At 41.2% G+C, this 16,382-nt stretch overlaps 1 protein-coding gene across 7 annotated transcripts in view; it reads left to right on the forward strand.

The window, feature by feature from the left end:
- Nucleotides 1–16,382, forward strand: part of ARHGAP21 (Rho GTPase activating protein 21) — a 124,198-nt gene that overhangs the window by 35,932 nt on the left and 71,884 nt on the right. For all 7 annotated transcript variants that reach the window (XM_040546290.1, XM_040546288.1, XM_040546293.1 and 4 more), the window contains exon 2: nt 14,626–14,808. In XM_040546290.1, the coding sequence (XP_040402224.1) occupies nt 14,626–14,808 (183 nt within the window). The remainder of the gene's footprint in view (nt 1–14,625; nt 14,809–16,382) is intronic.

Below are 16,382 nucleotides of genomic sequence, written 5' to 3' on the forward strand. Positions count from 1 at the left end.
TGGTCTTGTGAAACACAGGGTAGATCTAAGAGTGGGAGTCTGAACGGGCAATCTAGAACTTCAGCATGAATGCAGATTTAGAAATAGTTAAAGAGTAGCAGGTAGAAAGCTTGTATGTGTATGTGGGGATATGTAAGTGGGATCATACAGTGTCATAGATGATTAATCCTGTTATTAATATAGTCTGGTGACACTGATAAACTAAGAATTTTTAGTGTTCTCCCTTAAGAAAAAAAGGGAATGTCTTCAAAAATAAATTAAAATGAGTAGTTTACAGTTTTTTCTCCTTGTATCACAAGTGCATTGCCTTCAGGTGTTAGATGAGGGAATAGTAGGTGGTGAGTTGAACGTAGGTCTTCAGGCCAGCAAAGAGCTCAGGTCAGCAGCGTGCTCTAAGGAGGCTGTTCCTGGTTTGAGGAGAGCAGGTCTTCCCAGGTTCTCATGGGCTCCGAATTCCTACCTGAGCAATGCCTGCCTACTGTTTTCTTTATTTTATTGCTGTATCCTAACCTCTAAAAGTAACAATAATGTGCTTTCAGCCGTCCGAATACTTAATCTCAGGTTTCTCAGCCAAAGGCAGGCATTCTGCAGCGTTCCATCAACTCACAGCTGGTCGGGCGGTTTCATTGTACAGAGCGCCTGGCCATTGAAGCTGCTGGGCTTAGAGGAACTTCCACTGACAACACAGTCTTTGAGAAATAAGTTTGTATGTTGTGGCACTATAGCGGCCAAGATCTTGTAAATTTTGTTTTAACTTGAGTTCATTATCACAGGCTTTTTCTGTATAGCAGTGTGTGTGAATGAGACGTTGCAGCGCAGGCTCAGCTATCGCATCGCCTTCAAGCCTGAGGACGCAGCAGCACTGCATCGGCTGCTGCACTGCAGCTATTCCCTTTCTCTGGAGAATCTCAGATAACATTTAAAAAAAAAAAAAAAAAACTTTTCAGTCTTCTGAATGTGTCACTTGGAGGATGAAATAATAAAGGTGGTTGCATTCCTTTCAGATATTTGCAGCTGATAACAATTTAGAAATGTGATACGTTATCTTATTGTACTCTTCTGTTTGTCTCCTGCCTCAGGGAGGGAGGGAATATGATAAAAATCTTGCCTCATAGCAGTGCAGGGTGTAATGTTTTCAGTTTTGTTGAGTAAAAGGTGTAAAACACTGCAGGAAATAGCTGGTGGCTTTACTCATTGTGGGAATTCACATTGCTGTTGGAGAAACATTTGTAATGTTCAGAAGCATGGGGAAGTAACTCAGCAACAGTGAGCAATTCAAGCTGTAGTAATAGGCATGCAAGGACAAGTAGTTCTTAAAAAAGCAAGTGAATTTTTGTTAAAATAGATTTCTCCACTGTCCTCCACCCCGTTCTCCAGACAGATACAAATGTGGATTTAGTCATCGGCATTTACCATTCTTGCTGACATGTTCTCTGCAAACCGTGAGGAAATAACGCAGGTTGCTTATCATCGCATGGTAGGGCAATGTTTGAAAGCTTCTGGATTTGCAGCTAAACTGAAAATCCTGTGGACAACTTTCTCCTCTTTATCCTCTTAGTGATATCTCATCTCTGTTGACATACAGATTTCAGATTTTTTTTCAAGTTAATGACTTCACAGTCTTTTTTTAAGCAGCTTCCTAAGTATTATATCTTAGTAAATTAAATTGTTCACTGAAAAAGCTGCTTTTCTGTCCTATATGCACAGTAGATTACAAATTTAGGGTTTTGAAATATTTTAACATGAGTGTTGAGTTATGTAGCTTTGCGTCTGCGTGTGCTGAGTTATACACAAACCTTTTTACTTCGGAGTTTAAGGCTTTTAAAACTTGCAGTATATTAATTTGTGCGTTATATACTATATTCAAATATCTTAAAACATGGGACCAGGATTATATCTAAGTGGTGTGTTTGTGCCTGCAGGAATTTATTAGTTTCAATATTTACCCAGTGTTAAAGCTTGTAGCTTTAACTGTATATCTAGAGGTGTCTGCTTCTGAGGCGGGAAGCTGTGTATTCAGGGATGTAAAGAGTCTTGAAACGTTGTCTTACAAGTTTTGTGGTGTTTTGAGCCATGTTCTCTGTATTAAATCTTTCTTAGGAAGTGTAGGCTTGATCTGAATGGTTCTTCCCTCAAGTCGGTTCTTAAAACTCTTCCCACGAGAGGAGGTAAATCTTCTGCCAACAGGATTGAATCTGAAATGGCTGTTGGAAGTGAGTTGCTATATTTAGGGTGACAGTCTGGATTTTGACATTGCGGGTCAATTCCCTGATCTTCCAATGGCTTCCTTTTGGCATTGGGCAGGTCAGACGTTCATGTTGCACATGAAACAAAATTTTAAGTAAAACTGCAGCATTGCAAAGCTGAAGATGTTCAGATCTTAAGTCTGAACTATTTGAATTACCAGCAGTTATGACAACGCATTTATGCAGATGAAGTGGTGCAGCTAGTCTTTTGATTTCATATCTTTAAAGCACGAATGAGTCTATTTACGTTGGAAAGATCAGTAGCTTCTGTAAGAAGATCAGCCTCATACCTGCATTAGAGAGCAGCGTAAGGTGCGTTTCTGTCCCACCGCCGAGCCCACAAAGTAAAGCCCTTGCTCAGCGTTGTAGCTGCACCATGGAGTAGCCCGGTCTAAGTCCAGAGGTTTGCTGGAGGGACAGAGAGGCTGTGGAAAAGTGGGTGCTCTCTTGGCTGGTTTGGCCAGGGTCCCGGCAGAGCTGATGATTTGTTTAACCAAGCCATAGCCCTTGGGTACGGCGAGCAGAAACAGTGTGAGCTGGAGGAAGTGTGTAGGTGGTTTCATGGCTGCCTTTAAAGCTGTGCTGCATCTGATTATTGCAATGGGCTCAGAGTGAATCAGGTTTTATAGTGCGTGGTGATTTTGCTCTTCTTAAGAGCTTCTGCAGAACTATTTAGCATGTGTGAATAGGTATGCCATAATAGAGTCTGGTGAAAATGTAGTGAAAACTATCTGGTATGTGGTATGTCTGATAAAGTCTGTGTTATTCCAGAAAGCAAAAGAGTATACAAATGTTGTCTAAGCTAGCTCCTAACTTTGCAGTAACACGCTTGGCTGGGGATGTTGGCAATGAGAGAACTTACTGTTCTCTCCCCATTTGTAGGAAGCGGAGAGGGTCGTGGACAGCTTGTGTTCTTGGGTCTGTCAGAAAGTTCCCCTAGGCTGAAAGAAGCAGCGTGAGGCAGCCGCTGACAGGCCGTGACTCTGTGCAACCGCTGTTGATCACTTCTGTCAGACTACTAAGACAGTTTTTATCATGCACAGAGTAACCTCAAGCTTTGCTTCGTTCGACACTAAGAAAGTTTGCTTTCTCAGTCTCCTGTCTCTGATATTTCCAGATCAGACTCTAAGGTAAAGACAAAGCATTTCCTATTCTTAACAAGCAGGGGCAGAACAAGTAGAGAAGGAAAAGCTCTGATTTAGCTAAATTAAGATCACATGACATTTTGCTGTTATGCTACCAGCCCTGCAGATGTTTCCTTTCTTTCCAGTTTAAGGAGGATGTAGCTGTTAAGAGGGGAGGCTTTTGCTAATGAGCCTATAAGAAAACAAGGAAGCTCTCAATTTCTTTTTTGTTTTTAATGTTTTTCTGACTACATTTAATACTATGAACTGTGTGTTTATTATTCTAAATACTAATTGAAAGATACGAGCAAAAACAATGCGGAAACAGTTTGCATCTCAGTCCCGTGAAGTAAATCCCTGTATTTTGCCTCTGCTTCTTGGTGGTATTGCTTGAAATTGGCTGTCACTGTGTGGAAAGAAGAAGGTATGAGCTAAATGCATTTATTTGCACTTAATTAGGTTTTGAAAAGATTGTAGTTAAAGCATTACTGTTTTACAATGTGCATAACCTACTACAAATGTGTATGTATATATCTACACGTATACATGTAAATATAGAGATGGATGCACTATAGTATATTTTTGTAGTGTGTGTATGTGCGTGTTAAAATTAAAACCCTTAAGGAGCTGAAGTATGCTAAACTTGCAAGTGTCTGATACTTAAAGGAGGATCAGGTAAGTTAGTTTATGCCTTCATCCAGATAATGAAGATGCTAGGTGCTAACTGGAGAAGTTTTGAGTCAAGTCTGAGCTGCGATGGAGCACTAGTCATGCCAAACATGATCTTGCTCTTGGTGAAGTCAAAGCACAGTGCAAAAAATCCAGGTGTCAGAACTTCTGTGTAGGAAAACCAGAGCTTGCTCTGCATAAAATGCTAGTTCAGCTCTAACCAGCGTGAGTAGGTTTGTGCGCTCCCTGCTGCAAAGTAGGAAAACTGTTTCTGGATCTCCCCTGGCCTGGAGAGCTGCATGCTCCTTTCATTCAAGCAAGTAGGTCCAGCTGGGCTCCCCTTAGAGAGCCAATTGGTGTTGCTGCATTTAACCCAGAGCCAGGAAAATAGCACATTGGCACTTCTGTTAACTGAGAAGTTCTCATTTTTGTGATCATCTTTTTTCAGATTGTCACATGTCCCTGCATCCTTGAGTGCTTTGCCAGTGTAAAGCTAGTTATGTGTTGCGATGGAGGGACTTGATTTCAAATGGAGAAGATGGAGTTTTTCAGCTACAGGCTTCTAACCCTTCTTGTTTTCTTGTATTTGATCTCGGGGGAAAAAACTGTGATTTAAATGTGAGAGCATTTTAAGGTGAGGGAGAAAGGCAGAGGTTGCTGCAGGTAGCCTTTAGCTTTGCTTTTCAGGTCTTGTGGAGTAGGGGTGAGACTGACATAAGCGTCAACTGCTTCACAGAGCAGCCTTTCGTGAACAGTAGAGCACAGTAAGGCAAACTTCAGCTTGGGTAACAAGCCGCACGTGTGGAGGTTTTTGCTGTTTGCTTTTTTTGGTGTGTGCCTTGACCTTTTTGAGGACTGAAATCCTCTCAAAAATACCATTTCTCCTTTGACTGTGTTTACTGCAATGGCATTTATAGAAGTACACAGAAGCACACGTCCCTCTGTCCATCTCCTTCTACCCCGAGGCAGCTCTGCACCCTGCACGGCAGCAGTGATGTCTCCTTCCCTGTGCGAGCAGCCATCTGCTGCGCTGGCACAAGCTTTGGTTTTGAAGGGTTGCAGATTTCCCGCTTACTTCATGCTTCTGGAGCTGGCCTATATTGCTCTCTTGAGCCTTTCTCCTTACCTGGCCTTGGTTTGAGGACATCGTTAATGTGTTTTATTAGATTGGGTCATTCACTTCTGAGAAATTTCCAAGTGTGTGTTGTGTGCCTGCTGATCTCTGCTGCAGGCAGGTGGCCACGGCCTTCAGTATGAATTAAAGGATTATTCTAGGCCCGGTACTTCATCTGGGTGGGGTTCACGTTCCTAGAAGGAGGAGGTAGCAGGTTTGCTGCCAGGGCTATCTCATAGCAAATATCTAAATTCACTCTGGTTATTTGCCCAGCACTGACCTGTCATTGTGGCCACCTGGGCAGAACATTGAAACAACAGAGCGGGCTGCTGTGAGCATGGCACCTGGAGGTGGCCTGCCTCCCGGGCCTTCGCTTTATCCAGTGCTCCTTGCATCTTTACTGCCTTGCTCTGAACCATCTCAGCTCCTTATGGCCATCAGCGAGACCCCTCGTAGGGCTGAGTGGGGGAGATCTGCCCACAGAGGCCGCCTCACCACCTCACTCAGGGCCCAGCTGCCCAGGCCGGGTGAGGGGCGCGCGTGAGAAACATGGGCATTGCCCATCTTTGCCCTTAAACTCCTAGTAATTTGTTTCGGTTCTCCTGGTTGGACTGATACCGTTCTTTGTAGTAACTGTCTGGAGTCCTGAAAGGTTCAGATCTTGTTTTGGAGGGCTGGTTGGGTGTGCTGGCCTTTGCTGGCCTTCCCAGTTCCTGCATCCTCCTCAGCTGCAGTTGAGGAGCAGTGTCGGTGCTGGGGAGCCTCAGCGGCCATCCCCCACTCCGCCTCTAAGAGATGAGTGGGTCCCCTGGGGACTCTGAGAACTCACACGTTCTCTAAGCCATGGATCTGGAGAAGTCATGCTCTGAAGACTGTTTTTTCATTTTTTCTTCCTTCGTGAAGAGCTTCTGTGAAAGAGGAACTGTGCTTCCCGGTTCCAAAAGCGAGCTGTCTTTTGCTATTCGCAGTTGTCCTGAAGAGAGGGCCCTGACTGGGCCGATTTTATCTACCTCTGTGAGTGCTGTTTACTAACAGTTGCATGTGATGACTCATGCTCCATTTATCTCCACATCTCTTTTTTTTTTTTTTCTTGTGGTGAGAGCAGTTTTGCAGCTGTTTGGTTATTTGAGCTTTGAGGGCTTGTTTACATCTTCATTTCCAGTTTCAGGTGCTTCATGGCAAGGCAGCCTCCTCTTGGTACCTGCTGGAAACAGGCTCGGCAATTAGTCTCATCAGGCATCTGAGTCCTTCCTGCAGCTTTCTTAAATACATATAGCACTAAAATGCACAGCATGGAGTCAGGTATCTTCTCGTATCTCTTGCTCAACCTGTCACTAGGCCCAGCACTGTGTGTTGGGTGGGTTCCATCTCCTCATGGCCCACTCTGCGAGCGTGGAGGAATACTGAGGGATGTCCTCATGTAGGAATAACTCTCCTCTTTTGTGCTTCAGTATGTTTACATGCCTCAAGCTGCTGGGTTCTTCAGTTCCTGCTGATTATGCTGTTACAGTATCGCTCCTGTAGATAAAGACTTGTTCATCCTGAACTACTTTCACTCTAGATTGCTATGTTGCAGTCACGTCTACTTTGAGCGTTACTAAAAAGTACAAGTTGATATATAGTAAATGTCAGCAATTATGCAAGTTTATTGTATGTGCTGGTGTGTTGCTTTTTTTTTTTTTTTTTTGAAAAGGTAGTATTTAAGACAGAGGCTTTACATATACAGCCTTGTTTCTAGCCTCAAAGCTGTCTCTTGATGTCTGGTTACCTGGAGAGAGAAGCCCTGTGGAGATGTTCATGCAGGTAGCTGCAGCTAATTCATGTTTATTATGCAACTGCCCAAAGCTTAATTCTGTAAGTAAACTAAGCAGTATTTAATAATCATATACATATATTTTCTTACTGCTCATATATTGTGAAGGGTAGCTTTGAGGTAGCATGCAAATATGAACATTCTAGTTGGACAATCAAAATACTGAAGTGTTTGGGATGATTCGTTAATAAACTGCAGAGTCTAATTTTGGTGTTAGTAAAGAAGGAAGCTGGTGTTCCGCATAGAATACTGCGGGTATCTTTGGAGTTCAGCTTAAGGTTTCCTAAGTCTGTAGCGTGTATAGCTGTTAAGAAAAACATCAATTAAATACTAAAAAAAAAAAAAATCTGACTTTTTTTTTTAATTTTAGATGCCTTTTTTTGGTCTTAGCTAGCATCCAAGGTGATACATCTCAGGTTTTTGTGATTTCTTACGTCACACCAGTTTGGGAAACAGGTTTCCTACCATCATTGTGGGTTTGGAGATGCTGATGGTTACACCTTGTAGCTTACCTTGCAAGGACAGAAAACAATGGAAGACTCACGTGAGGACAGGACGTTAGTACACATACTGCCAAGTTCCATTTCCTGCCTGAACATCTATCCTCCCCTACATCCTTCCTTATCTGTTTAGGGGGAAGACTGCAGGATTTTGTCTAGCATTAAAGTCAGAAGTTAGGACAAGTGCATATTTGACACAGAGGACTGGAATTATGTAGGTTTCGGGGTTTCTGCATTCTGGTTTTCCTGCTCATCTCTTTGCAGGGATTTTTCAGTGAAGAGATGAATGTGTTGCTGAGGCTGAAAGTGATTGAACTCATTTTGTTTGCTTCAAGGACAAAGCTATTTCCTGGATACTGGGAGGATGAATTTGCTTGAGGTGTCAACCTTGTATTAGTAATTAATTTCCTTTCACTGAGAATGATTTACTTTTGAATAAAATGTTATTTTTACGTTCCAATCTGGTTAAAAAACAGTAGAAGTACCTTATCTTGCTATGGATTGAGACAGTTTCGGAATGTGATCATGGATTTTGATGTATTCACTCTTAGCCAAACCTCTTCACTTGCTGTCCTCATTTCAGCAGTTAAAAGGCATAGAGCTTGTGATTTTGTGTGAAGAGCAGCAAGAGCTTTCAGCCTACACATTCAACGCTTGTCACAGTTGTTCTGCGTATGTTGGCCACAAGGCTTTTCTCAGAGCAATGGTGGTTTTAATGGAGTACTGCCTGAATTTGCCCATAGTGTGGAAAATGTGTAAGAAGTATGGCCACTTTTGAGGTGGTACGGGTATAAATATTGTCTGGCTTCCTTTTTGAGTGCTGGATATGCCTACCTATACTGCAAATAAGGGTGGTGATGATGGATCTCAAAGACAAGTTGTATAACCTTCTGTGTTAAACATCTGTCTTTCTAAAATGTTTTTTTTTTTTTTTTTTAGTGTTGTCTGTTTCAAGAACGCCCAGGAGCTGTGTATTTTGGGGGTTATATTTGTCCCCTATCACAGAATCATTTAGGTTGGAAAAGACCTCTAAGATCATAAGAGTCCAACCGTTAACCTAGCATCACAGGTCCAGGGAACCACGTGTTCTCCAGTGGATTGAGCATTTTACTATGCCTGAGATCTCTTGTGTTCAGAAGCCTAGTTCTTTGACTACAGAAGATGATAAAGGGTAAAGGGAACATGATGTCCTCTGGGCACGAATACAGTTCTTTGGTTCATTATTTCTGAGCAGGTGGATGTACCAGAAAAGTAGAACTATTTTTTTGAGGGATATCTTCATGCAACTTTTTGTCAGCTTCTATCAAAGTGATTTGAAGTTCTCTGCGTGGTTGAGACTAAAAGGGTCAGTGGCTTGTTATAATTTTGTTTGAAAATCATCACTGGAGGAATCTGATCGTTAAAGAAGGTCTGACTTGCAGTGAAATCTCCCATTGTTCTGTGGATAACAAGATTTTCTTCCCATATAGGTAGTTTTTCCTTCTGTTCTTTAGTCTTAGCCAGAAAGGAACCTTTTTTTTTCCCCTCCCCATTACCTTTTAAAAGACTTTTTACACTTTCTGTCACATAAAGTAAAATCAAATTGCTAGAAAAGTCCTTTTTTCTTTGAAATTGCAGGTGTAATAGGGCAGTTAGCTAAATGATAGCTACTTGGTTACAAAAAATAGGGCAAATAAATGACCTGATACAAGAAATACCACTGTTTCTAAGCAAGCCCAACATTTATTACAGCATTTGGAATATCCTCTCACTGTCTTAGGGCAATTGTGGATTTGGTAATGTTCAAAATCCTTTTTGGTTCTGGCTTACGTCAATGGTGATTAAAAAAAAATATATTATTTGATGGCTGCTGAATCAGAAAAATCAGGTGACACCAATCCATTTTCTGTTCAGCGCATGCACATCTAGCCAAGCTGCTGTTTCAGGTAGCACGTTTCTTGGTAGACGAGCATGGTGAAATCCTTCTGAAGCAGGAGGCAACCTGTGCTTATGGAGCTGTTGGTAGGTGACTCTACCAGTCAGTCTGGTGTTCTTGTTTTTTTTTTTTTTTTTTTTTTTCTTAATCAAGATTTAGGCTCCAGAAAATCTAGTTTGGCAAACAAACACACTTACAATGAGATTTTTATTTACGTAAGTCATTTGTGAAGTGGTCTGGATGATTAAAGAAAAAAGTTAGAACCAAATGACTAGAGTAAATGTGAATGCCAGCCAGTCCCAAGTGACTTGAGAAATAATTTTGAAATTGTGTGCCAAATACAAAGATAAAATATGGATGAAAATGGAGTGATTCAGTGATTCACATTACTCACACCAACTTTAAATTGTTTTTCATGTTTTTTCAAGGATCGATAGTGCAATGTGTAGTTGCTTACTATGTTCCCTATTATTCATCTATGAAGATAGTATTCAGAACTCAAAGCATACCTATTTATCTGTTTAGACAGCCAAGAAGACAACTGATAGTTTGTATTGCAATTGCTTATGACTGTCACTGGACTGGACTGTTTTTAGCATGTTATTTATACAGATCTATCTGTAAATTGTTTAGAAGCCAGAAAATGAGAGAGGCTTTGGAAGCCATGCAAGTTGTGTGTTTTCTTTTTAAATTTTAGACCGATAAAATGTGAAATTACTGTTTTGAGATTTACTTTTATTTGGACATAACATAGATGGTTCTAAATAATCATATTTACCATTTTTACATAATTCTATAGACTGTGTTAAGCTCCTGGTGATTCATGCACTTCTTTAAGGTGCCGTATGATTTTTCATGGATGCTTTCATCGCTCAGAAAAACAGGGTTAAAGGCAATATTCAAAGCACAGAATGCTTTTTATAGTGCATTTAAGCATCTGCTATATGTCCTTGTAATTGCCTGTAACAGGAAATGATGTTTTGAGATACTTTGTGTAAAAAGCTCATATGAAGCAATCCTGAGGGAAATGATGCTTGAATCATTTTTAGTAGCCTGGGATTCTTCAGTCCTTGAACTTAATTGTATGCATTCTGACTTTCACATTGAATGTTGAATCTGTAGAGATACAGTGTTTTACTGAATCAAGCATCCAGATCTTTAGTAAGGAATACAGCAAAACAATCTTCTGTTTGTTAGATTTTATGTGAAATGAAAATAAAGCATATGTATTTCATTTTCTTGAAATGCATGTCAGACTCCTCTAAAGACAAATCACCTTAAGGATATGAGTTATCTACGTATTTGTAACTTGATTACTATCACTTTTGGCTCAAAAGAAACACCACGTAGGATCCCTGCTTTCAGTAACATTCTTGCCTGTGCAAAACATCATCTGTTTCTTGCTTGCTGTCTTGCACCCTTGTTTTGTTTGTGTTTTTGAAAACTTTGCTTGTTCCTTTTTAAAGCCTTCCCTGGCAAGGGATATTGCTGGTGGGCGTGCTGTGGTTGGACCATTCACGGGGTGATTCAACAGATGTTGGCTCTTTTCTTTGTAATTCAGATTCCTTTTTGTTCCTAGTGGCGGCTCAGAGTTGCTGTTACTGACCACGTCCAACGTTTATTATTAATATTGACCTTTTCTGTTGAACTGTTGGCAGACCTCGCGGGCGGTCCAAGGATGGCATGATGATAACCTTTAACTTCTGGCCTGTTCTTTCAGGAAACGATGACTTGCCAGTGGAGTACTGGTGTTTATGGGCAGCTGTTAGTTCAGCAACTTGCGTGAGTGATAAAAGTTTACTTGAAATTGCAGGGGAATGAGAGGTTTGTTTCTCACTTGAGTCAAATACTGCATCTCCCACGCCTCAGACCTAAGGAGGTTTGGCTGCATTTTGATCCCAGGTTACAGTAGGGCTGTAAGCAAACCACAGTGATCAGTTGTCATACCTACCACAACTACCTGTAGGCTAATCAGGGAGGCTTTTGTCAGGGAAAAGAAAAGGGCAAATATATTAGTCCTCTGCTTCTCAGTGCTGCATTTTGCCCTTGCCTATAGAGAGGTGGGGATTGCACTCTTCTCTTGAGCGCCAAGCGACAAGATGAGGGGAAATGGCCTCAAGTTGCACCAGGGGAGGTTTAGGTTGGATATTAGGATAAATTTTGTTAGGGAAAGGGTTGTGAAATACTGGAGCAGGCTGCCCAGGGAAGAGGTTGAGTTGCCATCCCTGGAGGTCTTCAAGAAACGTGTAGATGTAGAACTTAGTAGCATGGTTTAGTGGTGGACTTTAGTACTAGGTTAAAGGTTGGACTAGATGATCTTTTCAGTCTTTTCCATCCTGAATGATTCTCAGAATTAAGTTTGCTGTTTATGTATTCTTACGACAGATACTTGCTTATTAAAGTTTTTTTGATCTTGTGTGATACCTGTATTTTTTTTGATCGTTCAAAATTTCTCCAAGTGTTGCCTATAAAAACGTGAGAGGAGACAAAATGCAGAGAAGGGGTAAATAGACACAGACACACAGACACAGATTTCTGGGTTGGAAGAGACCTCAAGATCATCGAGTCCAACCTCCGACCTAACACTAAGCACTCCACTAAACCATATCGCTAAGCTCTACATCTAAACGTCTTTTAAAGACCTCCAGGGATGGTGACTCCACCACCTCCCTGGGCAGCCCGTTCCAATGCTTAATAACCCTTTCGGTAAAGAAGTACTTCCTAACATCCAACCTAAAACTCCCCTGTCACAACTTTCGCCCATTCCCCCTCGTCCTGTCACCAGGCACGTGGGAGAACAGACCAATCCCCACCTCACTACAGCCTCCTTTAAGGTAACTGTAGAGAGCGATAAGGTCGCCCCTGAGCCTCCTCTTCTCCAGGCTGAACAAGCCCAGCACCCTCAGCCGCTCCTCGTAAGACTTGTTCTCCAGACCCCTCACCAGCTTGGTCGCCCTTCTCTGGACTCGCTCGAGCACGTCCATGTCCTTCCTGTAGCGAGGGGCCCAAAACTGAACACAGTACTCAAGGTGCGGCCTCACCAGAGCCGAGTACAGGGGGACAATCACTTCCCTAGACCTGCTGGCCACACTGCTTCTTATACAGGCCAGGATGCTGTTGGCCTTCTTGGCCACCTGAGCACACTGCTGGCTCATATTCAGCCGACTATCAACCAATACTCCCAGGTCCTTCTCGGCCAGGCAGCTTTCCAACCAATAGGTGGATTTCTACTTGCTTGTCACTTAATAGAGGAAGTTGCTGTCATGATGTTGAGGCCAATGATTTTTATTGTGAGCTACTTGTTTTGCCATTTAATAAGATTGAAATCATCATTTTCAATCGTGCAATTTTCCACTCGTCATGAGAATGGAAGACTGAGAAAGTATGTTCATTCGTGCAAAAATGAGAAGAAGTTCAGAAGCTGAAGAGATTGGTGGGAAACACCTCAATATCTGACCTCGTAGTCAGGCTAAAGGGTTATGTAGCATTTATCTTAAAGTTCAAGCAATGCAAAGATTAAACTAAAGCCAGCCTCGTCAGTTCCACAGTTCAGACTAATTTTTCATTCATTAGTCACCTAATTTCAGTCTTTTCTGTTCTACATGAATACTTCAAAACATGAATGAAGGCGATTGACAAGGACTAGGTGGTTGACTAGGTTGAGACTGAGTTTCTTATATTTCTTTCCAAAAATCTGAAAATAATCTTTCATGTTCAGAGGAGCAGAGCCCTGTGGGGCTGTTCGGGATTCTCCCAGTTTCAGGTTCCATAAGCGGCTCCGTTTCTCAGCGTGTGTGTAGCACCAAGACCCTTTGCCATTTGTATGGCTTTCCTCCCTGAGCACAGGATGATCGGAGGCAGGGAGGCTGGTCTTTGAAGCACTGAGTAGTATTCCTGTGGCCTCCCTGAAGCTCTAAACAAGGTACAGGTTTTCTGAGCTGTCCGTAGCAGCCGTGTAGAAGCACGTTTGGTTTTACATACCCGAATGCAGAGTTAAGTGTCTCATCAAGCAGTTGCAGAAGTTTCCTCGTGACACCCATTGCTGTCATGGTGGAAGTCAAAATGCTTTTTGTTCTCTGTAGGTATTGATTGGAGTTGGCTGGGCCCACCTTACCAATAAGCACTGCTGCATTTTTCAAATCCCAGCTGTAAGGGATTATTTTGGAGCAGTCTAGGAAGAAAACCAAGCAGTAAATTCTGACACGTATCAGCCAGTTGCTGAGCCCCAGCAGCAGAGCTACAGAAGGACAAGAAGACTATTATTTCTGTTTGAATACCTTTTGAATAGGCTATAGGCTCTGGTACCTAAATTTGTTTCACGCATCATTGAACTAGAATATTTAGAGGAGGGTCATAGGGTTTTTGCATGCTCTCTTTGTATGTCTTCAGCTTTTGATTCAGATTTTATGAATGATGTGGCATGCACTTGAAAATGAAGGACTTCATATAAGGCTGAGAAGATAAATATTTTTAATAATAAAAATATTTTTTCATAATCGTATATTTCTGAGTCATGGGTATATAGAATTACCCTTAGGAAAGGAACCAAATGTCTTGTTTCTAACAGAGAGCTGGGATTGCAGTATAACTGTAGTAGGAAATCAGGCCTTTTTACTCGTGTGTAGTGCTGGAATACTGAAGTGTTCAGAGAAAGTAGCTGAGGCTGGAAAAGAAAACACAACCGGACAACAAGCAGGTGAAATCAAAGATAACGAGAAAAAGTGTGTCTGACTAAAGAAGCCTAACCAATTTCATGTATTCTTCAGTTGTTTCAGTTGTTTAAGTGAGGAGTTACTAGCTGAGAAAATCATGCCTGCATTTGAAGTCAGGAAAAGGAGCTGCTGTGTTTGTATGCCTGTGAGCTCTGTGTGGCCGGAAATGGAGTCTCAGAAGACAAAAAGAAAGCACGCTTAACTTGTATCAAAGTAAACTAGAAAGCAAATAAAATACATAATCTGTACACGTTCCTTGAGGTTCATTTCAACCTTTAAACTGTTGAACATAAAGTTTCTTAATGTGTAATTTAATTTAAAATTTAAGGATTGTGTAAGTGATATGACCAGAGAGGTGTAATGCTAGAAGGATGCTGCTTTACAATACATGTATCTTAAGAAAATGTCATTGGTAATCAATTTATTTTGAATGTGGAGGGAAAAAGTTTGTTTTCAGGTGCACAAGAATACTCTTAAAAATATCCAAATTATAACTTACACTTAGTATCTTTGTGTGTCTCTTTTCTTTCAGGCATCAAAAAATAAAGATGGAAAAGAGCAGAGTGAAGCTATATCACCATCAGAGGAAGAAGAAACTTTCTCTTGGCCTGGTCCAAAAACCGTCGTGTTAAGGAGGACATCTCAGGGTTTTGGCTTCACCTTACGACACTTCATAGTTTACCCTCCAGAATCTGCAGTTCAGTTTTCTTTTAAAGTAAGTGACTATTTATTTACCTAAAGCCAGTGTCATTAATTTGTATACCTTTTAAAGTGTATACTTCAAGGATGGGGTGTGGGTTGTGGGATTTTTTATTTGTTTCTGTTTTCTCTCTCCAGAATAGAAATCTGTTATACCATCATCCTAAAAGAACAGCCTGGAAAAATTAATTAGTTTACCATAGTTTGTGAATATCTTAAAACTGATGGATGTTAGAAAGACCTTTTTTTTCTCTTTATTACGTTCTTTCTGCAGAAAAGGACAAGACTCTTGCAGTTCCCTTTTAGTCAAGAGACAAATATATACTGGCCTAAACTGAAGAACAACTTTCCTAACTTAATGAGAAATGATGTTAAAATACTCTATAGGTTTTATTTAAAGCAAATATTTTAAAATGTTAAGCAGCTAATCAGTCTGTCTCGTTTAAAGCTTGTGTGTATTTCCCTACATGACTGAACCTGTTGGAAGTTACTGTAGTGCCTGGTACTGAGAAGTCTGTTGAATAGAGATTTGAGTATCAAGAAGGGATTTTTTATTCTAGTGAGTTCAAATAACATTTGCTTATTTTAAAGTAATCAAATATGCGAGTTCTCATGATACACCCTACCTCTGAGATTTCTTCTGCTTTGCCGGTTAGGCAGAGAACTAGGTTGATGTTAAGATGGGGGAATGAGTTTCAAAACGCTCATTTCAGACAGATAATTGATTCATGTGTCTCTAATTGTCTTTAGCTAAAGTTGTCTTTTTCGCTTATCTTCAGCGGCTATACGAGTTGTTTCAAATAGAAAAATCTTTACAGGGGAAAGTTGGTATGCTTTTCCGGTTAACTTCAGCTACAGCAGGCACTTGTGCCCAACGTTTTTCCCCTTAACACAGAGTCACTAAAGCTAACTGTAAATGAGACTATTAGCTGTATTAGGTCATCCCAAAGTTTCAGTTCTTCAACAGAGGTTATAGAGAGTCAGCCAAGAGCAATCCTTAGTTAAATTCCAATGTGAAGAAGAAGGAGAGTGGGGAAGCCTTAGCTGAGCTGGACAGATGATTATGTGCACTTGTTAGCATCTCCTGATAACCCAAATTTGCATTCTAGGTAAAAATAGACAACATGAGCAGGATTCAACTCCTTAACTGAGAAGTGATTAGGTTGGTTTTCTCCTGGATTTCTCAGAGATCTACTGATACAGATGATACTGTTTCCACGTGCAAAATGACATACGCACGAGGGAGGGCAAATAAACTTGGGGGGGAGGAGGGAGGCAATATCATCCATTGTCTTCTCATTCGCATCTGATGGTTCCTGAGACAGAGACCCAAACAGTACAATACTGAGCTTATACCTGTAAATCTTGAAATGTATCTTGAAGTTCTAGCTCCCTCTCTTCCTGCACAAAAGCTCTTTGCACCCTTTTTACGTCTGTTTCTCCTCTGGTATGGCAGAATCTGGGTAATTCGTTCCCCCTTTTCTGGATGGTTTTTGAAAAGAAAATCATGGGATTGTTGGATTGATGTAATACCTTTATTCAGGCATTCAGTTACCTCTAAGGATTATAAGGTTCATTTGCACAGAGCCC

This window comes from Cygnus olor, chromosome 2 (genome assembly GCF_009769625.2).
Source record: "Cygnus olor isolate bCygOlo1 chromosome 2, bCygOlo1.pri.v2, whole genome shotgun sequence".
Lineage (NCBI taxonomy): Eukaryota > Metazoa > Chordata > Aves > Anseriformes > Anatidae > Cygnus > Cygnus olor.